The sequence below is a fragment of the Bufo gargarizans genome, chromosome 6 (assembly GCF_014858855.1).
Source record: "Bufo gargarizans isolate SCDJY-AF-19 chromosome 6, ASM1485885v1, whole genome shotgun sequence".
Taxonomy (NCBI): domain Eukaryota; kingdom Metazoa; phylum Chordata; class Amphibia; order Anura; family Bufonidae; genus Bufo; species Bufo gargarizans.
The window spans coordinates 384134049-384157803 of record NC_058085.1 but is presented as its reverse complement, the minus strand read 5'-3'; the positions used below and the strand labels follow the sequence as shown (position 1 = coordinate 384157803).

Below are 23755 nucleotides of genomic sequence, written 5' to 3'. Positions count from 1 at the left end.
TTGTCACCTCTGCAAAAGCACGCATGAGCCTACAGCCATTGTGCATAAGCGTTCAGTAACGCTGCCAAAAAATACCCAGCTCCGCAGAGGCTGTCCTCTTTTTTTTTTATTAAATAAATCCGTTTTTTACCAGTTTAATCTCTGTTTTGTCCCCTATCAGTGGCCGGTGTATGGAATAGATTTTAGGAACCGGGAGATGGAAAAAGATGCTTGGTCGGTCCTCTTGCTTCCAATTTGGGGCACTGCGTGTGTGCCGTGAAATGTACTGTGCTACCCTATATGAGTGGTATATTAAGTAGTACGATTCATATCAGTTTAATCCCTCTTACGTCCCCTATCAGGGGCCAGTCTATGGAATAGATTTTAGGAAACGGGAGATGGAAAAAGATGCTTGGTTGGTCCTCCTACTTCCAATTTGGGGCACGGCGCGTGTGCCGTGCAATCTACTGTACCACCCTATATGAGTGCTGTGTTAAGTAGTACTATTCTTATCAGTTTAATCCCTGTTACGTCCCCTATCAGGGGACGTGTATTGAATAGATTTTAGACAACCGCAAAGAGTTGTCAATAGTTGACACACTCATGAAATTAATTTTTTTCCTCTATGCGTCAATCTTGGTGTAGTGATGACTGTGCTCGTGCGCACGTTTGGGAGATTGCAGGCGATGGCGTTTTTTAAAAGCCTATGGTGGTGCCGAGGTAGTTCAGTGACAGTTAAGTGACCCAGAAAACAATGATTCTGCAGTGTGGGCCCATTGTTGGCCTAGTAGGCTTTAATAATCACCTTAGATGATCACAAAGAAAATTAATGTTTTTTCTATGCAAAATTATCGAGACGATCGCTTTTGGTCTGTTCATAATGAAGCAACGACCTTATCATCTGGGGTGTGCCAACATTGCCATTGCCAACACACTCGTAGAGGTGATCGCTTCATTGTGATACACAAGACCCTTCACCACAACAAGGTAACGATCACGAAGGGGAATTGATGTATGTGCCTTTTTTTTTTGTTTTGTTTTTGCAGCCACAGTGCAGCATCAAAGGCCAGAAAAATTAGGCATGTACACATTCCTGAAAAATTAGGTATTGTTGCAGCCGCTGTTTTCCAGGCAGAAAGTGCCCTAAAACATTGCGGCTTGAACCCTAGTTGGTGGCGGAGAAGTCACGCAAGTCATCTGGCATTCAGAGATTAAATACAGCAGCGTGTGGACCGTTTTTAGCCCAAGGCATCTCATCAGGTCTTTTTTAGTCAAATGTATTGCCCACTGTCAGTCCCTTCGGGATCCATGCCTCATTCATCTTAATAAAGGTGAGGTAATCTAGACTTTTTTTTACCTAGGCGACTTCTCTTCTCAGTAACAATACCTCCTGCTGCACTAAAGGTCCTTTCTGACAGGACACTTATAGCGGGGCAGGCCAGAAGTTCTATCGCAAATTGGGATAGCTCAGGCCACAGGCTAAGCCTGCACACCCAGTAGTCAAGGGGTTCATCGCTCCTCAGAGTGTCGATATCTGCAGTTAAGGCGAGGTAGTCTGCTACCTGTTGGTCGAGTCGTTCTTTGAGGGTGGACCTAGAAGAGCTGTGGCGATGCGTAGGACTTAAAAAGCTCTGCATGTCCTCCATCAACAACACGTCTGTAAAGCATTCTGTCCTTGCTGGCGTGGTCATGGTAGAAGGAGGATTACTTTCACCTCTTCCCCTGTTAGATTCCCGTTGTGCTGTGACATCACCCTTATACGCTGTGTAAAGTATACTTTTTAACTTGTTTTGGAACTGATGGATCCTTTCCGACTTCTGGTAATTCGGTTACATTTCAGCCACTTTCTGCTTATACCGGGGGTCTAGTAGCATGGCCAGCCTTTTTATACGAGGGTCCCTCAACAGGCATGACAGCATGAAAAACACCATTTACACAAGGTTGGATGCCGAGCTCCTCATGTCCCGTTCCTCGTCCTCACTGATCTCACTGAAAGTATGTTCTTCCCCCTTAGCCACGTACAACACCGCAGGTACCAGATAGGTGACAACGAGCACCCTAGGATGCCTGCTGTGGTTGGTCTTCCTCCCCTTCAAAGCCACATTCCTCCTCTGACTCCTCTTCCTCAGACTCCTCTTCCAGCGTTGCCGCAGGTCCAGCAAGCGATGCTGATAAGGCTGTTTCTGGTGGTGATGGTGACCACAACTCTTCCTCTTCACGCTCATCTACGGCCTGATCCAGCACTCTTCGCAGGGCACGCTCCAGGAAGAAAACAAATGGGATGATGTCGCTGATGGTGCCTTCGGTGCGACTGACTAGGTTTGTCACCTCCTCAAAAAGACGCATGAGCCTACAGGCATTGCGCATGAGCGTCCAGTAACGTGGCAAAAAAATACCCAGCTCCGCAGAGGCTGTCCTAGCACCCCGGTCATACAAATACTCGTTGACGGCTTTTTCTTATTGGAGCAGGCAGTCGGACATTAGGAGTGTTGAATTCCAACGTGTCGGGCTGTCGCAAATCAAGCGCCTCACTGGCATGTTTCGCCGCTGAATATCTGAAAAGTGCGCCATGGCCGTGTAGGAACGCCTGAAATGGCCACACACCTTCCTGGCCTGCTTGAGGACGTCCTGTAAGCCTGGGTATTTATGCACAAAGCGTTGTACGATCAGATTCAACACATGTGCCGTGCACGGCACATTTGTCAACTTGCCCAAATTCAATGCCGCCAACAAATTGCTTCCGTCGTCACACACCACTTTGCCAATCTTCAGTTGGTGCGGAGTCACCCACTGATCCACCTGTGCGTTCAGGGCGGACAGGAGTGCTGGTCCGGTGTGACTCTCTGCTTTCAGGCAAATCAACCCCAAGACGGCGTGACACTGTCATATCCGGGATGTGGAATCACCCCTGGGGAGCTGGGGGGGTGCAGTTGATGTGGAGCAAGACACAGCAGCAGAAGAGGAGGTTATGGAAGAGGATGGAGTAGGAGTTGTAGAGGAGGTGGCAGCAGGCCTGCCTGCAAGTCGTGGCGGTGTCACCAACTCATCTGTAGAGCCACGCATTCCATGCTTGGCAGCTGTCAGCAGGTTTACCCAATGCGCAGTGTACGTGATATACCTGCCCTGACCGTGCTTTGCAGACCAGGTATTAGTGGTCAGATGGACCCTTGCTCCAACACTGTGTGCCAGACATGCCATGACTTCCTTTTCCACAATGGAGCACAGGTTGGGGATTGCCTTTTGTGAAAAGAAATTTCGGCTGGGTACCTTCCACTGCAGTGTCCCAATAGCTACAAATTTTTTGAAGGCCTCAAACTCCACCAGCTTGTATGGTAAAAGCTGGCGGGCTAAGAGTTCAGACAAGCCAGCTGTCAGACGCCGGGCAAGGGGGTGACTCTGTGACATTGGCTTCTTACGCTCAAACATTTCCTTGACAAACACATGACTGTGGGCAGATGAGCAGGAACTACTCAAGGTGAGAGGCGGAGTGGCGGGTGGTTGAGAGGGGGCAAGGAGGACAGCAGTGGTTGACGTGGCTGAAGATGCTGGATCAGGAGGAGGATGGTGGCTTTGAGTTTGTGTGCTGCTTGTACTCGTCATCATGTGTTGATCCCATAGGCGTTTGTGATGTGAGATCATGTGCCTTCACAAAGCAGTTGTACCTAGGTGGGTGTTGGACTTCCCACGACTCAGTTTCTTTTGGCACAGGTTGCAAATGGCATCGCTGTTATCAGAGGCAGACACACAAAAAAAAAAATGCCACACTGCTGAGTTTTGCAATGACGGCATTCTGGTGGTGGCAACAGCATGCATTGATTGGCGTGCTGTCTGGATGACCCCCGGTGCCGATACATGCCGTCTGACTGTGCCACTAGCTCCTTACGACGACCTCCCCTGCTTCCAACTCGTCTCCTCCTCCTCTCTGTCTCCCCATCTGAACTTTCCCCCTTCTTCTCTTTGAGCGGGCACCCACGTGACATTCACGGACACATCATCATCATCAACCGCTTCACTTGTATCTGACAACTCAGCAAAGGAAGCAGCAGCGGGTACAACATCATCATCATCACACCGTACGTCCATGTGTGTAATGCTGCCTGACTGAGACATATCCCTGTTATCTACATCCTCTGGCAATAATGGTTGCGCATCACTAATTTCATCCAACTGATGTGTAAATAACTCCTCTGAGGGATCAAGTGAAGCGGCTGTGGTGCTAGTGTCGGTGGTGGCGGCAGGCTGGCGAGTGGTAACTTGAGAGGTGCACGAAGCTGAGCTGGAGGAGGATGGTGTGTCAAGGTTCCGAGTGGAAGCTGTAGAAGATTGGGTGTCCTGTGTTAGCCAAACAACTATGTCCTCAGAACTTTTCGAGTTCAGGGTACGTGGCCTCTGAACACTGGGCATTATTCTAGGGCCAAAGGAAATCACAGCACCACGACCACGACGGCCCATGTGGGGTGGCCTGCCTCTGCCTGTCGTTTTTTTTAGATTAGTGGTACTATGCATGCAAGGTACTGTGCCACCCGATATGAGTGGTGGGCACTGGCAGTAGTGGGCACAGTACATTCTGTAGGCCTGACACACGCTGGCAGGCAACTGCAATTATATTACAGAGGGAAAAAAAAGAAGACTGATGTACTAGCCCTAAAAAGGGTTTTTTGGGGTGCTGTCAGGATGCTGTCCTTACAGCAGATCAGATGAGTCTTTGAGGACTGGAGTGGACACAGAACACTGGCCTAGCTAACGATTTCCCTATTAAATCAGCAGCAGCTGCACTGTCCCTCCTCTCACTAATACTGCAGCTTCCGAATGAATCTAAGATGGATGCTGTCCTTGCTTTTTGATAGGAGGTGGGTGGGTCTGAGAGGGAGGGTCTGCTGCTGATTGACTGGAATGTTTCTGCTGACTGTGAGGTACAGGGTCAAAGTTTGCTCAATGATGACAAATAGGGGGCGGACCGAACATCGCATATGTTCCCCCCGCCGCGGCGAACACGACATCTCTAGTCTTCTCTTCTTATACCTCCTGTTATGTAATAGCAGGATACATTACAAGAGGAGGTATGAGGAGAAGACTGCAACTTCCAGCATGTCCAGCCTGTTATGTAATATCAGAGTACATTATATAAGGAGAGGACAACAACTCTCAGCATGTCTAGGACATTATTATATAATATCAGGGTGCATTACAATACCCTGGATATGCTGGGAGTTGTATAACTCCTCTTATAATGTACTCTGATATTACATAATAACTGCTTGGACATGCTGGGAGTTGTAGTCTTCTCTTATACCTCCTCTTGTAATGTACTCTGATAATACATAATAACAGCTTGGACCTGCTGGGAGTTATAGTCCCATCCTCTTATACATTCCCCTGTAATGTGCTCTGATTGGTGTTGAGCGTTACGGCTGTTCGGCTCGAACATCACTATGCTCGGCACATCCGAGTGCTAAGCCGAATACTGTGGTTGCTCGAGTGCAATTTAATACAATGAAAGTCAATGGGAGACCCGAGCATCAAACCAAGCACCCCCTGATCTGAAGAAGAGAGAGTGTCTGGTTCACAAAAAAAAGGTTAGAAATTTATGGAAACCCCATCAAAATGGTTTGGAAACAGCATTATGAGAATAGCTGGATGCGTCTTGGACTCCTATTATCTACAACATACAATAGACAACCACACAAAGGCTATATGCCAAAAGCCAGGTATATGCAAGCCATCAATCTACCCATGAGACAGATGACAGGCTTAGTCAGTATACCTTACAATGGCAGCCTTGTGCACTATGAGACATTCCAAACCAGCTCTCATCTGACTGAGAACCAGTAAGCCTCAAAGTTACTTCAGATCTGTTGGAAGGCTTGGGTGGACCTGCGCACCTAGATAGATCTCATTAGGGAGACAAAAAGGTTTTCTGATTGTTACAAAGTTACATAGTTACATAGCTCATACGGTTGAAAAAAGACAAACGTCCATCAAGTTCAACCAAGGGATAGGTGGGGACGCAAATCCCAGAAGGAAGTGAGACTCAGATTTCATACACGTTTTCATAAGCATTAATGTTTTTTACTTTTAAGAATTTGTCTAAACCCTTTTTGAAACTGTCCACTGTTCCTGCTGTGACTACGTTCTGAGGAAGCCTATTCCACAGATTCACAGTTCTTACAGTAAAGATTTGACGCTTCTGGAGACTGAACTTTTTCTTCTTCAGTCGGAGGCAGTGCCCTCTTGTCTTTTGAGCACATTTTATATGGAACAGCTTTTCGCCGTATTTTTTAGGTTAATTTTTAGGTTAATCATGTCCCCCCTTAGACGTCTCTTCTCAAGACTAAATACATTTTATTCATTTAATCTTTCTTCATAACTAAGACCCTCAATGCCCCTTATCATTTTAGTCGCTCTCCTCTGTACTTTTTCCAGCTGCAGGGCATCCTTTCTATTGACTGGTTCCCAGAACTGGACTGCATATTCCAGATGAGGCCGCACCAGCTCTTTGTAAAGTGGTAGTATTACATCCCTGCCCCGCGAGTTCATGACTCGTTTAATGCATGACAATATCCTGGTGGCCTTAGAAGCAGCTGATGGACATTGTGTGCTGTAATTTAATCTACCATCCACAAGGACACCCAAATCCTTCTCTATAAGTGACTCTCCCAGTGCTACATCACCTAGTACATAGGAAGCACAGAGATTATTACTACCAATATGCATAACTTTACATTTGTCCACATTGAACCTCAACTGCCAAGTTGATGCCCAATCACTCAGTGTTCAAGTCAGCTTGTAGTTTGTGGACATCTTCCATAGACCGTACAGTTCTACACAGCTTAGTGTCATCTGCAAAAATAGATATGGTGCTTTTAATCCTGTCTTTAATATCATTAATAAATAAATTAAATAATAAAGGGCCCAGCACTGAACCTTGGGGTACACCACTTATAACCTGGGACCATTCTGAATAGGAATCATTGACCACAACTCTCTGGACACGGTCCTTCAGCCAGTTTTCAATCCAATTACAAACTATACTTTCCAAGCCAATAGACCTTACTTTACTTATTAAGCGTCTATGAGGGACAGTATCAAAAGCCTTTGCTACATCCACAGCACCCCTCTGTCCTGGCTTCTACTCACCTCCTCATAAAAATAAATCAGGTTAGTCTGACAACTTCTGTCCTTGGTGAACCCATGCTGGGTATCACTTATAATATTATTTATAGTCACATACTCCTGTATATAGTCCCTTAAGAGTCCTTCAAACATTTTTCCCACAACAGAAGTTAAACTGTCTAAAATTACCTGTGGAGGACCTTGATCCTTTTTTGAATATGAGCACCACGTTTGCCTTGCGCCAATAACTTGGCACTGTACCAGTCCCTAGAGAATCCTTAAAAATTATAAACAGGGGCATAGCAATGACTGAACTGAGCTCTTTAAGCACTCTTGGGTGTAATCCATCTGGACCCAGAGTTTTGTTCACATTTACCCTATTTAACTTCTCTTGGACCATATCTACAGTTGGCCAATTGAGTATATCACTGGATGTACTAACAGCCCCGGTGCCACAGATATCAGCTCCTTTCTCTTCTTTTGTATATACAGAGATAAAAAACCTATTTAGGAACTCTGCATAACATAATATTCAATAACCTTTCTATACAGTTTTGTCATGTAAAAACTAATTTTCATAAACATAGGCATATGGGAAAGACATGCAAATGAACAGAATCTGCCTTGTTTTTCAGCTGAAAAAAACATTTGCATGGAAAATTTGCGATTTACACAACTCATGAATAGCACCAGCTATTTGTTTCATAGTCTTATGACAAGAGTAATAGTCTTGTCATAAGACTATGAAACCAATAGATGGTGCTGTTCATGAGTCATGAACAGCACCATCTATTGGTTTCATAGTCTTATGACAAGACTATTACTCTTGTCATAAGACTATGAAACCAATAGATGGCGCTGTTCATCTTGTTGGGGCGCTAGTATGTGGGGCACACTGCTCAACAGAGTCCACACACCGTGTAGCACTCAGCCTATAATAGCCTGCGCTAACACTGAGGTGTATATCGGATTGCTGCTATCATTCACACGTCTTCTAGCACTTTATCTGCTAAGATTATTAGTGTAGCCTTTTGCATGGAAAATTCACAATAAAAATTTGCGATTAGAATATTCGCGATCTTCACTACTCATGAACAGCGCCATCTATTGGATTCATATGTTATGAAACCAATAGATGGCGCTCTTCATGAGTCATTACAAGCAGGGCAATAGTCCTCAGATACACCCTAGCAAGCTTATATTACCGCAGATAAAGTGCTAGAAGATGTGTGAATGATAGCAGCAATCCGATATACACCTCAGTGTTAGCACAGGCTATTATAGGTTGAGTGCTAAATGGTGTGTGAACTCTGTTGAGCAGTGTGCCCCACTTACTAGCACCACAAAAAGATGAACAGCGCCATCTATTGGTTTCATAGTCTTATTACAAGAGTAATAGTTTTGTCATAAGACTATGAAACCAATAGATGGCGCTGAGTAGTGTAAATACCAAATTTTCCATGCAAATGGCTTTTCAGCTGAAAAACAAGGCAGATTCTGCTCATTTCCTATATGTTTATGCAAATGTGTTTTTACCGATACATGACAAAACTGTATAGAAAGGTTATTGAATATTATGTTAGGACAATCAGAAAACTTTTTGTCTCCATAATGATATTGATCTAGGTGCGCAGGTCCACCCAAGCCATCCAACAGATCTGAAGTAATTTTGAGGCTTACTGTCTCTCAGTCAGATGAGAGCTGGTTTGGAATGTCTCATAGTGCACAAGGCTGCCATTGTAAGGTATGCTGACTAAGCCTGTTATCTGCCTCATGGATAGATTGATGGCTTGCCCATATGTGGCTTTTGGCATATAGCCTTTGTGTGGTTGTCTATTGTATGTCGTAGATAATAGTCCAAGATTCATCCAGCTATCCTCTTAATGCTGTTTCCAAACCATTTTTTTATGGGGTTTCCATCAATTTCTAACCTTGTTTTGTGAAACAGACACTCTCTCTTCTCTTCTGAGCAGGGGGTGCCTAGGGTTCTCCCGTTGACTTCCATTGTGCTCGGGTGCTCGGTAGAGCACACAAACATACCGTTGTGTTTGGCCAGAGCACACGAGCACTTTGGTGCTCGATCAACACTAGCTCTGATATTAAATAATAATAGCTTAGACATGCTGGGAGTTATAGTCCTCTCCTGTTATACCTCCTGCAGTAATGTGCTCTAAAATATGGCCGGTAGGGCACCACTTTGCCCCATAAAGGGGGCACACTCCTGGCTGTCTAACTTCACAAGCCTCAGACCGCTAGGCCTCAAGCCTTTGAGGCATTAGAACAGAGCAAGCAGCCGAAATGACATCAATGCAACCTCCTGCTCTGGGTCTTGCATGATGACATAATCACGTGAGACCCGGAGCAGGAGTGGAGATGTCATTGGGACCGCATGCATCAGGACGCAGCAACACAAGCTACAGATAAAACTGTGGTCTGCATCGCAGACAGCGGTGGGGGGACAGGAGGGAGGCGTTTTTTGTTGGTTTTTTAATACTAAATATCCACACTGCTGGGGGCACCAGGGATGGGGGAAAGGAGATCATTATATATACTTGGCACTACTATATGGAACAGAAGACCGGCACTTCACAGGTAGAATCTTCAAACTTTTATTTCAGCATAGGAGGAAATAGCGCAGAAGCGACACGTGTTTCGGCTCAGGTGTGAGCCTTTGTCAAGCATAGTGAACTGATGCATGAAACACATTTAAATAGCCCGCCTACATGGGCGTCGAACGTGATGAAGTCACATCACCATGGGAACGGAGATACAAATCATAAGGTGCAACAATTCTCTACATTGTTGCAACAAGGTACTATGCTGTATGTGATACAATTACATCTTTAAGAGTGTTACAGAAAAGAGAAATCAATAGTAGACATGGGATACAATAAATCTAGAAATTACAATAAACATATTCAATGTAATGATAATAATAATCATCTATTTGAGAACTAAATAACCCACTGGCTATCTCAAAATATCAACATATTAAATTTTTTCTTTTTTTCTTTTTTTTCAAATGCTTCATTATTTTCATTTTCTCTGTGACTGAATGAATAAAGAATACATATAATACATTAAAAATGTAATTACAGTAGAAATTCCTTTGGATCTTACAGGAATGCACTCAAATCATATTCTCGATTTAAACCTTTCGGTTCAATGGTCTGCAGGGTGTGAATCCAAAAACGTTCACGTTTTTTCAGTAATAGCAACCTGTTGCCACCTCTGCGCGGTGGCAGCACCTGCTCAATTATTTGAAACCTTAATTGTGAGACATTGTGAGCATTGCTTTCCCTTTTGGTACTTGGCACTACTGGGGAGGAATGTAGGAGCATTATGTACATACTGGCACTATGGTGAAATATTATATATATATATATATATATATATATATATACAGTACAGACCAAAAGTTTGGACACACCTTCTCATTCAAAGAGTTCTCTTTATTTTCATGACTATGAAAATTGTAGATTCACACTGAAGGCATCAAAACTATGAATTAACACATGTGGAATTATATACATAACAAACAAGTGTGAAACAACTGAAAATATGTCATATTCTAGGTTCTTCAAAGTAGCCACCTTTTGCTTTGATTACTGCTTTGCACACTCTTAGCATTCTCTTGATGAGCTTCAAGAGGTAGTCACCTGAAATGGTTTTCACTTCACAGGTGTGCCCTGTCAGGTTTAATAAGTGGGATTTCTTGCCTTATAGATGGGGTTGGGACCATCAGTGGCGTTGAGGAGAAGTCAGGTGGATACACAGCTGATAGTCCTACTGAATAGACTGTTAGAATTTGTATTATGGCAAGAAAAAAGCAGCTAAGTAAAGAAAAACGAGTGGCCATCATTACTTTAAGAAATGAAGGTCAGTCAGTCAGCCAAAAAATTGGGAAAACTTTGAAAGTAAGGGCTATTTGACCATGAAGGAGAGTGATGGGGTGCGGCGCCAGATGACCTGGCCTCCACAGTGACCGGACCTGAGCCCAATCGAGATGGTTTGGGGTGAGCTGGACCGCAGTGTGAAGGCAAAAGGGCCGACAAGTGCTAAGCATCTCTGGAAACTCCTTCAAGACTGTTGGAAGACCATTTCAGGGGACTACCTCTTGAAGCTCATCAAGAGAATGCCAAGAGTGTGGAAAGCAGTAATCAAAGCAAAAGGTGGCTACTTTGAAGAACCTAGAATATGACATATTCTCAGTTGTTTCACACTTGTTTGTTATGTATATAATTCCACATGTGTTAATTCATAGTTTTGATGCCTTCATAGTCATGAAAATAAAGAAAAATCTTTGAATGAGAAGGTGTGTCCAAACTTTTGGTCTGTACTGTATATATATATTGGCACTATGAGGAAGCATTATATATTGGAACTAGTGGGGGGCACTACAGGGGGACATTACAGCCACTGGGAGCATTATAGTTATATTATTACTACTAGGGTACTGTAGGGGCATTATTATTATTTGACGCAATATGGAGGGCATTGCTAATAATGGGGGCTATCTTGGGGAGTATTATTACTATTGGGTGCACCATTACTAGTGAGGGCAGTCTGGGTGTATAGTATAATATAGTGTTTGTGGACATGGGGGGTGCACAACAGGCACAGTATTGGGGGTAGCTTCAAGAGGTTCTCCAGGTTTTTTCATATTGATAACCTCCTCAAACAGCTGATCAGCGGGGGTGTCGGACGTCGGACTGTGTTTTTAGCACATTATTACAAGATGTGGGCCCCCCCTTTTGATTTTGCCCAGGGAAACATTTTGTCTAAACCCGGTCCTGCCCATGCCTCATCAAACCACCATTCCTCAGATGTGATCTCCATACCTCATACCAGCACCCCAGCCTCATTTAATCAGCCCCCAGCCTCATTTATTCAGCCCCCAACCATATTTATTTAGCCCCCAGCCATATTTATTTAGCCCCCACCCTCAGATTACATAAAATAAAAAATCCACTTACCTCTCCTGCTCTGGATGCCCCTGGCTTCCAGGAACCAGCTCTCTCTCTTCTTCAGCGGCTTTGCTGTGACCCGATGAGCACAGTGAGAGGTCACAGAGCCCTCATGCTGTGCGCAGCCACAGCAAAGCCTAAAGCAGATGACCAGGATGTGGTGAGTACAGATGTAACTCCCCCAGAGTTGTGTTACTAAACTCTTTCACCCCGCTACAATCTCCTAAGAGCATTAACCTTGTCATCTGATGTAATTTTACATTATATCCTCACAACTGTGCATTATAAACCATGTTATGTGTGTATGGCTGTAATTTCCATGTTCACCAGCAGGTGGTAGCAATGTTATGGTAAGGACTTAGGTTTAGTTTAGTATTTTTAAGCTGGAATAGTTCATTCTAACTTAGCTTCCCCTCTGTGAGCAGAGTGGGCTGTGCCCATATCCTGCAGCATGGAGAGAGAAGGAAGTTAGAGGTAGTGTAGCCCACCCCCTGCTAGGGGTAGGGTGTGCATGTTAGGAGCTCCTTGAGATAGAGAAGAAAACCACGATCTTGTCTCGGCTGAGACATTGATCAAATCCCCAGCCTGAGCCCTGCAGCCTCGGCTGGATGAAGCAAGCAGACAACTCCAGTTCCAGGAAGAAAGCATACCCTGAGAAGATAACTGTGAGTAGAGTCCAGAGACCCAGGAGAAGCCATATTCCTCCTCAGCTAGTCAGTCCCCAAACAGCAGAAAGATAGATAGTGCATAAGCCAAATTCCTGCCACAGTATACAAAGCAGACATCCTTTCCTGCAAGCTCCAGGTACATGAGAGAGCAGAAGATAAATTCCTGCCAACCATTGCCAATACCTGCTGGGAGCTAAGACTAAAGCTGTATCTTGCTTGGATGAAAGTTACCATCAGTAAAGACAAGTTTGAACTTTACCAAGGGTCTGGATCTTAATTACTGCTGCACAATTCCTCTATTACTCCCACTTCCACTACACTCAAATTATTGCAAGTGAGCCAGGAGCCAGGAGTCTAGCCGTACCTAGGTAGGAGACACCGTTAATACCATTATCACCACTATACAGAGACATTACACCACTCTGGCATTCCTAACCTGGGGCTTGAGTTATAACACCTTCGATTGTACCCTGCGCACGCTGCAATCTGACCCAGCCATTGCATAATTTGGCGTCAGAGTGCATACCCCGGTCCAGCTCATTGCACAGAGCCCGGGGAGTGCTGCATTCACCGCTTCCCAGTCCTCCAGTACTAATGAGCGCTACCATAATGAAAGCGCTCATTAGTATGCGCCCCATAAGACGCAGTGACATTTTTCCCCCACTTTGCGTCTTATGGGGCGAAAAATACGTTAAATCTCTCATCTCTCTTCTATCTATCTATCCATTCATCCTCTTATATCCTTTGTCTTCCAGGACACTGTGGTGGCTCTTAAAGCTCTTTCTGCATTTGCCAAATTGATTTTTAACCCCAATGCTGAGCACATTATACAACTGAATGGACAAAATCAGCAAAGCTCGGAGATAAAGCTGAATAAGGACAACAGACTCCTGGTCCAGAGACAATCGCTCATTGTTCCTGGTGATTACAGCATCAGCATCACAGGGATAGGCTGCTGTCTTATACAGGTAATGAGGGGAAACCATTCCCCCGGTAACATCTGCATATATATATATATATATATAAATGAAGATGGCGTGGGCAGCACCACTGTCGACAAAGTGCAGTCGGAGTGCCGGCGGCTGTGGGGGCGATCCACCTCCAAAATATAAAAATAAAGAATTCCGCAGCACATATACAGTACAGACCAAAAGTTTGGACACACCTGCTCATTCAAATAGTTTTCTATATTTTCATGACTATGAAAATTGTAGATTCACACTGAAGGCATCAAAACTATGAATTAACACATGTGGAATTATATACATAACAAAAAAGTGTGAAACAACTGAAAATATGTCATATTCTAGGTTCTTCAAAGTAGCCACCTTTTGCTTTGATTACTGCTTTGCACACTGTTGTCATTCTGTTGATGAGCTTCAAGAGGTAGTCACCTGAAATGGTCTTCCAACAGTCTTGAAGGAGTTCCCAGAGATGCTTAGCACTTGTTGGCCCTTTTGCCTCCACTCTGCGGTCCAGCTCACCCCAAACCATCTCGATTGGGTTCAGGTCCGGTGACTGTGGAGGCCAGGTCATCTGGCGCAGCACCCCATCACTCTCCTTCATGGTCAAATAGCCCTAACACAGCCTGGAGGTGTGTTTGGGGTCATTGTCCTGTTGAAAAATAAATGATGGTCCAACTAAACGCAAACCGGATGGAATATAATGCCGCTGCAAGATGCTGTGGTAGCCATGCTGGTTCAGTATGCCTTCAATTTTGAATAAATCCCCAACAGTGTCACCAGAAAAGCACCCCCACACCATCACACCTCCTCCTCCATGCTTCACGGTGGGATCCAGGCATGTAGAGTCCATCCGTTCACCTTTTCTGCGTCGCACAAAGACACGGTGGTTGGAACCAAAGATCTCAAATTTTGACTCATCAGACAAAAGCACAGATTTCCACTAGTCTAATGTCCATTCCTTGTGTTCTTTAGCCCAAACAAGTCTCTTCTGCTTGTTGCCTGTCCTTAGCAGTGGTTTCCTAGCAGATATTCTACCACGAAGGCCTGATTCACACAGTCTCCTCTTAACAGTTGTTCTAGAGATGTGTCTGGTGCTAGAACTCTGTGTGGCATTGACCTGGTCTCTAATCTGATCTGCTGTTAACCTGCGATTTCTGAGGCTGGTGACTCGGATGAACTTATCCTCTGCAGCAGAGGTGACTCTTGGTCTTCCTTTCCTGGGGCGGTCCGCATGTGAGCCAGTTTCTTTGTAGCGCTTGATGGTTTTTGTGACTGCACTTGGGGACACTTTCAAAGTTTTCCCAATTTTTCGGACTGACTGACCTTCATTTCTTAAAGTAATGATGGCCACTCGTTTTTCTTTACTTAGCTGCTTTTTTCTTGCCATAATACAAATTCTAACAGTCTATTCAGTAGGACTATCAGCCGTGTATCCACCTGACTTCTCCACAACGCAACTGATGGTCCCAATCCCATTTATAAGGCAATAAATCCCACTTATTAAACCTGACAGGGCACACCTGTGAAGTGAAAACCATTTCAGGTGACTACCTCTTGAAGCTCATTAAGAGAATGCCAAGAGTGTGCAAAGCAGTAATCAAAGCAAAAGGTGGCTACTTTGAAGAACCTAGAATATGACATATTTTCAGTTGTTTCACACTTTTTTGTTATGTATATAATTCCACATGTGTTAATTCATAGTTTTGATGCCTTCAGTGTGAATCTACAATTTTCATAGTCATAAAAGAAAGAAAACTCTTTGAATGAGAAGGTGTGTCCAAACTTTTGGTCTGTACTGTATATACACACACACATTCTGTGTGTTCTCCCCAAATTTACAAGGACTTCATGCCAAAAACGTACCAGAAAAGTAATGAACTTACAATGGATTGCATTCAGATAAATAAATAAATCATTAATTCCCCACCCCCAGAATATGGATAAAAATAATAAATATGTTCTGCAGGGAGCACGGACTGTGCTTACGAGACTAATAGTGGTGTAAATAGCATCAGCCAAAAGCACGGACAGCAGCTAGACGGGCCCGGAGTAAGGTCCTGGTAGGTTGTCACAGGTATCTGGAGCCATGCTGACTGCAGAGCATGCAACAGCTGCTGGAGGGGGTTTGGGGGGGAACTATAGAGAGAACATGACCATGAAGGTGGTCCCTCGGGTGGGTTCGTTTGGGGAATTAGGGTGCCAGGGCAGTACTTGGAAGTCTTGGTCATGCTCTTCCATCCAATGTCAGACAATTCTAGATGTGTGACACAACGCATTGTCTTGCTGGAAGATTTCATCTGCCCCAAAGAAGACAATCAACATGTATGGGTGTACATGATCTGCAAGGATGGATTCATACCCAGATCGGCTGAGAGAGACTTCCACATGGATCCAGAGAATGCGATAAAGACACTTCTCAGACCATAATGCTGCCCCCACAGTTTGTGTCTATGAAAAATAAAACATGACTCATGGGAGAAGACAACTCTTTAACAATTAGCGGAGGTCCAATTCTGATACTGCCCTGAAAATTAAAGCCTTTTCTGACCATTTAAATTCATTAGCAGTGGTGCAGGGACCATCTGTTTGCTCCGGAGCTCCATACACAGTAGGGTCATCGAAGTGTTGTTTTAGACAAATTGTGGAATCACTGTGAAAATTACATTGCTTATCCTGTACTGATCCTGATTTACATCCTGTATCATACTCCAGAGCTGCACTCACTATTCTGCTGGTGCAGTCACTGTGTACATACATTATTTATCCTGTACTGATACAGAGTTACATCCTGTATTATACTCCAGAGCTGCACTCACTATTCTGCTGGTGCAGTCACTGTATACATACATTACATTCCTTATCCTGTACTAATGCTGAGTTACATCCTGTATTATACTCCAGAGCTGCACTCACTATTCTGCTAGTGGAGTCACTGTGTACATACATTACTTTGACTGTACTGATCCTGAGTTACATCCTGTATTATACTCCAGAGCTGCACTCACTATTCTGCTGGTGGAGTCACTCTGTACATACATTACTTATCCTGTACTGATCCTGAGTTACATCCTGTATTATACTCCAGAGCTGCACTCACTATTCTGCTGGTGGAGTCACTGTGTACATACATTACATTACTTATCCTGTACTGATCCTGAGTTACATCCTGTATTATACTCCAGAGCTGCACTCACTATTCTACTGGTGGAGTCACTGTGTACATACATTACATTACTTATCCTGTACTGATCCTGAGTTACATCCTGTATTATACTCCAGAGCTGCACTCACTATTCTGCTAGTGGAGTCACTGTGTACATACATTACTTTGACTGTACTGATCCTGAGTTACATCCTGTATTATACTCCAGAGCTGCACTCACTATTCTGCTGGTGGAGTCACTCTGTACATACATTACTTATCCTGTACTGATCCTGAGTTACATCCTGTATTATACTCCAGAGCTGCACTCACTATTCTGCTGGTGGAGTCACTGTGTACATACATTACATTACTTATCCTGTACTGATCCTGAGTTACATCCTGTATTATACTCCAGAGCTGCACTCACTATTCTACTGGTGGAGTCACTGTGTACATACATTACATTACTTATCCTGTACTGATCCTGAGTTACATCCTGTATTATACTCCAGAGCTGCACTCACTATTCTGCTAGTGGAGTCACTGTGTACATACATTACTTTGACTGTACTGATCCTGAGTTACATCCTGTATTATACTCCAGAGCTGCACTCACTATTCTGCTGGTGGAGTCACTCTGTACATACATTACTTATCCTGTACTGATCCTGAGTTACATCCTGTATTATACTCCAGAGCTGCACTCACTATTCTGCTGGTGGAGTCACTGTGTACATACATTGCATTACTTATCCTGTACTGATCCTGAGTTACATCCTGTATTATACTCCAGAGCTGCACTCACTATTCTACTGGTGGAGTCACTGTGTACATACATGACATTACTTATTCTGTACTGATCCTGAGTTACTTTATGTCATGCATTAGTCCAGAGCTTCATTAACTATTCTACAGGGTTTACAGCTGAAATCTTCCAGTGTCCCTGCTTGCTCTGATGATTTGCATTCTTGGAAGTGCCATTTTTACACTTAGCACAGAGTACTGGCCCCTACATTACACTCATTCAGCTAAACTGTTAAAGATGGGTTTGTTGATAAACTTGTTGAATCTTTGCAATACAAGCGGCTGAATTGTGATTGCAACTCTAAATTATAATACAAGCTTTAAAGGTGTTGCCTTTTTCTCAACCCTTTTTTTTTTTTTTTTACTTTGAGTGTGTCCCTCCACAACTAGTTAGTCTGTGGAAGTTATGTGACGCCGATGCTGGGACCTCACATAAACGAGTGTTTTGCCCTGGTGGAAGTGAAGGGTCAGTGCATGGACGTGCCACTCCTTGAAATCAATGAACATCTATAATTTATACAATGGCTGTCTGCTTGGTATCATTGAGGGGTACTTATCAGATAACCCCCTGTGTTACCCTCCTTTTCCCAAAGAGGACACATAGAAGTTCCTCATGTTTCCATTTGCTCTCTGCAGACCACTCTTCAGTACAACGTCCCTGTTCCCCAGGAGAACTCCGCTTTCCATCTCTCGGTAAACACGTCTTCTATGAGCTGTGTGAACGGAGTGGCCTACACCTTTACTATTGGCATCAGTGTCAGGTACTACTAACCCCATCAGAATATCTCGATTTTGGACTGTTCTATCTTCATCTCTTGTATTTCTTTTATCTTTTAGCTATAGAGGAAATCGACCTCAATCCAATATGGCGATCATAGATATTGCATTGCTCTCGGGATACCAAGCAGACTACTGGTCTCTTCAAGAGGTATATTACATATGTCACTGACTATAAGTGCCAACTATTGCTACATTTGTAGAATTTCTATCTTGAGTTCTGAAAAGCAAATATTTGAAGAATACATCAGTAATGACATGATTTAAGTTACAGACCTGAAGATTGCAGCTTTCGTTCTTTATTGTCTTCATGACATTCTCTGTCTGCATTCTATATACCTCTATACCCATAGCTGTCCACCCAAGTTGAGAAGAATGTGGACATTTATGTGTATGGTAAGTAGTGGAGCCAGAAGTGTTGTCATCAGGGACTCAGGAGTAGTTAAATTGCAGTCTTCAAGCCTGTATATGCAAGCCCTAATAATGTAAAATCTCCACTACTTGCCTTGTTCACTTGGGATTTACCCGCACAAATTAATCATGTGTGAACTCCCCCTTAGGCAGAGGGCCTTGTGCAAGTGCAGTCCTTGCACTTCCATACAGTAACGTATCTGATTAAGGTTTATTATATTTAATTTGTGCAGTACTCCATGATTCAAGTCATTCTGCTGGTTGTTGTCCTTAAAATATGGAACAATCTCTGCTCCAGAAGCCAGGCAAACAAGTTGAAAAGGGAATAGACTGACAAGTTAATCTGTTCTGGAGCCAAAAAGCAGGAGGAGGCTTGGCTCCTTCTGCCTCTCTGCCCCAGAAATGGGCAGCTAGTTTGCTTGCTAAGCTATGCCCTTGCCTACCGCTTTACCTGGATTCTGGAGCAAGGATTGTTACGAAACACCAGGACAAATTTTTAGTTATGTTCTTTTTTTTGTCACAGTTGGTGGAAAAAAAAGTGATTTCCAACAGTGAGACCAAGAACAATCATGTGAACCTGTACCTGAAATCTGTGAGTAAACACTTATCTATTTCCCATTCCCTTTACTCACATAGTACCAACATATTCCACAGCGCTGTACAGAGGATGTGTCAGTTTGCATCAGTCCCTGTCCATAATGGGGCTCAGAATCGAATTTCCTTATTTTGTACAGACCCTAGGGCCAATTCCATCAAAAGCCAATCAACCAACAATCAGAATGTATTTGGATTATAGGAGGAAACCAGAGAACTGGGACAAATCCACCAATACGTTGAGAACATATAAACTGCGTGCAGATAGTGTCCTTGGCTAGGTTCAAATTCAAGACCCACTGCAAGACAACAGTGCTAACCATTCAGCCACCATGCTGTCCAAGTCATTGTGATCTTTGGAGATGAGTTTGTGGTTTTACCTTGCTTTGTATTTCCTCTAGGTTACCTGTGACACAACTTACCTATCATTCAACGTTATGATGGGCAATAGAGTGCTAAATGTGAAGACTGGCTCCATCTATGTGTATGATTACTATGAAACAGGTAATTCTAGAGCTGTCAAGACTATCTCAATATTAGTAGATATGATGTCTACAGAGGGAGGAAGCAACTTGAGGTTCTTTGGCTTTCATAAAATTTCAAGCTTTTTCAAAACTCCTTATATAAGAGATGCATACACACTATGGCTCCTTCATTTTGGCACCAATAGGTTCTAGACGTATTCAGATAATTAGCCATACCAAAATTTGAAAATTCCAACATTTGTAGGGATCTAGGAGGACATAGGACTCAATGGAACTTAGTGCACAACTCAATTCCTAAATATAGTGATTAGTGTTGAGCGAACTTGTGTTTTAAGTTTGGCATCTAAAGTTCGGGTTCTCGAAGAATCGCGTTTTGGATTCCGCTACCACGGACCATAACAGAATTTAGAATCCATAACGCGATTCTTCGATAACCCGAACCCGGACTTTAGACGTCGAAATTAAAACACAAGTTCGCTCAACACTAATAGTGATTTATCATTGAAGGAGGTTTCCCGAGACTTAAATACTGATGATCAATCCCTAGGTCATCAGTAGCACCGCATCCTCTCAGCTGTCCCTAGGCTGAGTGATGTCACGTTTATCTGTGACATGGCCTAGGAGCAGCTCAGCCCCATAGAAGTGAATAGGGCTAAGCACCGTACCATGCACAAGAGCTATACAATATACTGCGCTGTGCTTGTTGAGCAGGAGCACCAGTGCCTTCTCGAACATGTGATCAGAAGGGGTCTCCAGTGTCGGACCCCCACCAATCAGATACTGATGTCGTAAAACCCTTTTAAGTTCTTTCTCAATGAAAACCTCCTTGGTAACAAGTGGTGCATTGCTAAGAACTGGCTTAACGGGATTATCCAAGATTTTGATATTAGTGGTCTGTCCTTAGAGTAGACTACTAATATCAGATCGGTCGGGGGTCCAACTACCGGCAGACCCACCGATCAGCGGTTCAGGATTAGCTCCTGTGCAGAAACTACTCAGCTCTCTCTATTTTGCATGCAATGCATTATTCACTTCTATAGAAGCAGCTCTGCAGTTACCAGCCGCGTCTGCCAAAGCCGCGCAGTTCAGACGCTGGAGCTAATCCTGTACCGCTGACCGGCAGCGGTGTCGGGTGCTGCACCCTGCAATCAAATATTCAATGGCCTACTGAGGATAGGCCATCAATATAAAAATACTGAAAACCCCTATGGGTTTTTTGAAAATGAATTTCAACAAGGTCCCGAAACATTTCATGGGGCAATGTTAAATGAGTTGTCCAAGATTTCAATGTAGGTCATCAGTATCAGATCAGCGTTTTTAATATTGATCCTGAGGATTGAATAACCATTTAAGGTTATATGATGGTCATGGTAACCCGTGATTTTGCTGCATCCATCATGTGAACATAAGCCCAAGTCTAATAAAGCAGGGGTGGGAGCTACAGAAAATATAAAATTCATTGAAACTTACCATGAAGCCGGTCAAGTTTCTTCTACATAAATGGCTTCCTAAAGCCTATGACTAAACTTAGAGGACTCCTGTGGAGAATCTCAGTGCTCCGCAATCGTACAATCAGAAAGTGCTGACTTGTGCAGGGAGCTATTTCAGCAATGATGGCTTTGAACACAATTTTTTTTATTTGTCCAGACTACAGAAAATCATATTATACACTGATCGGAATCCCCAGAACAGACATGTGTAGCAAAATGATACAGATTTGTCTGCCTGCAGCCACCACTAGGGGGAGCTAATATTGAAGTCAATAACAACCTAGTATGCAATAAGCTTCAGAGCTCCCTCTAGTGGTGGTTGCAGAAAGCCAGAATTCTGTCATTTAACTCCATGCATTTGGAGCTCTGCATTACAAAATGGGGCGCCAACCACTATAAAGATGTATTAACCAATGAATCATGAGTGGACCTTACAATGACATGATGATAAATGACAGACAATCACTGAGAATGAGAATATGTATGGAGGTCCAGTAAGATGTTTCCAACAGATACACCGCTCTGCAGCACATGGGATGTTATTACAGTACTTTGAAATGAGTATAGACCTTGGAGTAATATTGGGATAACATGTCTGGTTTTATCTACAGCTGACAATGGTTATGCATCGTACCGCCACCCCTGCGCCCAGCAGTAATAAGAAAACACTCAAGACATTCATTGGTCAGAAGAATTCATATATAGAACTGCCAAAAAAACAATTTTTTCATTATTGTAATATTATGTGAATGGAATATATACATTGAAATCAATTTGAGATTGAGCCAATTGCAATACAAGGTGACCTTCTCATGGAGAATAAACATGAGTCATAAAGGGTTTGTCCAGGATGTTACTATTGATGGTCTATCCTCAGAATAGGCCATCATTATCTGATCAACTGGGGTCCCACACCCAGCACCCCGGATGATCAGCTGTTTTGGGGTATCACCAGAACTACACAGCTCCATCTGTTGTGTAGTGGACGCAGCTGGTTACTGCAGTGTTGCTCCCATTGAAATAACCAGCGTCACTCACTGCACAATGGACAGAGCTATATAGTTCAGACATGGAAGCGACTGTAACGGACCGTTCAGCACACAACTCCGTTCAGACGATATCCTCCTTTCCGATTGACAGGCAGTTACTGCAACCACCAATTTCCCGAACTGCAAACTACATGAATCCTTCAACTCCCGAACAGGAAACACACGAACACTGGAAACCGCTGAACAGGAAAAGCATACAATCAGCTTACACTCCTGGCAATCAGCATACAATCCAATTCCCCCAATAACGAGACGACACTTCGTTTTGAGGTCATGCAGAACTGACTGTACTGGCACGTACAGCCTCTTTTATTCACAATCCACAAACATAGTACTGCCCACAGGGTTTTGAAATACAACCAATCAATCCGTACAATTTACGCAGACACTCCCACACAAAATCCTCCCCTCTGCCTGTGATATGATTACTGAAAACAATGGGTAATATAATTATCACAGGCAGAGAAATACAGTTTTATAAAACATATCACAGGAACCCCAAAACATGCAATAACCCCATAACAAGTATATCCTCGGAACCGGGGGATCTGGGTGAACCACATATCCAAAATTCACCCAGATCCGTTTCGTAGTATGGAAGATACAGTTTAATGCAGATTCTGCAGAACATATACAGGCTGTATAAAAAATAATTACTGTATAATGTGTCCCCTGTTGTATAGTTTAAAACTAGTGCCCGATGTCTTTGTGCACCAAATACCAGCAAGATGGCACCGTGTAGAAAAGTCCAAACAGTGTCTGTGAGTTAAAAATGGCCGCCATCCATTGTTCTCACCATGTGCTTCTGATACATAAAATGGTGGCCACCCAGTAACTCCACAGTATGTCCCCAGATGGTTCTTAAAGGGCCATAATCCAGGGGCAGGAGGCAGGCAAACAGCCCCCTCCAAAACACCGTGGCGAAGTGGCTTTCGCAACAGCGACCAAACAACTGATCAGCAGGGGTGCAGATTTCTGCATAGCCATCTGCCTGGCCTTGTCAAGCAAGAAGGAGAGGGAGGGGCTGACAGAAGAAGCAGAAGGAGTAAGGGTGCACAAAGTGTCTTGGGGATGCCCTCGGGGGCAGTGTTCTCTGAAATTTAAATACTGATGACCTATCCTCTGGAAAGGTCATCAGTATCTAATCGATGGGTGTCCGACAACCGGGATCCCACCGATCAGCTGTTTGAGAAGGCAGCGTCACTCCTGTAAAAGCTGCAGCCTTCTTCATGCTCACCAAGCACAGCGCCGTACATTGTATAGTGGCTGTGCTTGGTATTGCAGCCCAGCCCCATTCACTTCTATGGA

General features: G+C 43.8%; 1 protein-coding gene across 1 annotated transcript in view; it reads left to right on the top strand.

The window, feature by feature from the left end:
* Positions 1-22056, top strand: part of LOC122942263 (ovostatin-like) — a 91118-nt gene extending 69062 nt beyond the window's left edge. The window contains exons 30-35 of the mRNA XM_044299766.1: positions 13483-13695; positions 18278-18402; positions 18479-18569; positions 19353-19421; positions 19825-19927; positions 22010-22056. Of these exons, the coding sequence (XP_044155701.1) occupies positions 13483-13695; positions 18278-18402; positions 18479-18569; positions 19353-19421; positions 19825-19927; positions 22010-22056 (648 nt within the window). The remainder of the gene's footprint in view (positions 1-13482; positions 13696-18277; positions 18403-18478; positions 18570-19352; positions 19422-19824; positions 19928-22009) is intronic.
* Positions 22057-23755: the final 1699 nt, after the last annotated feature.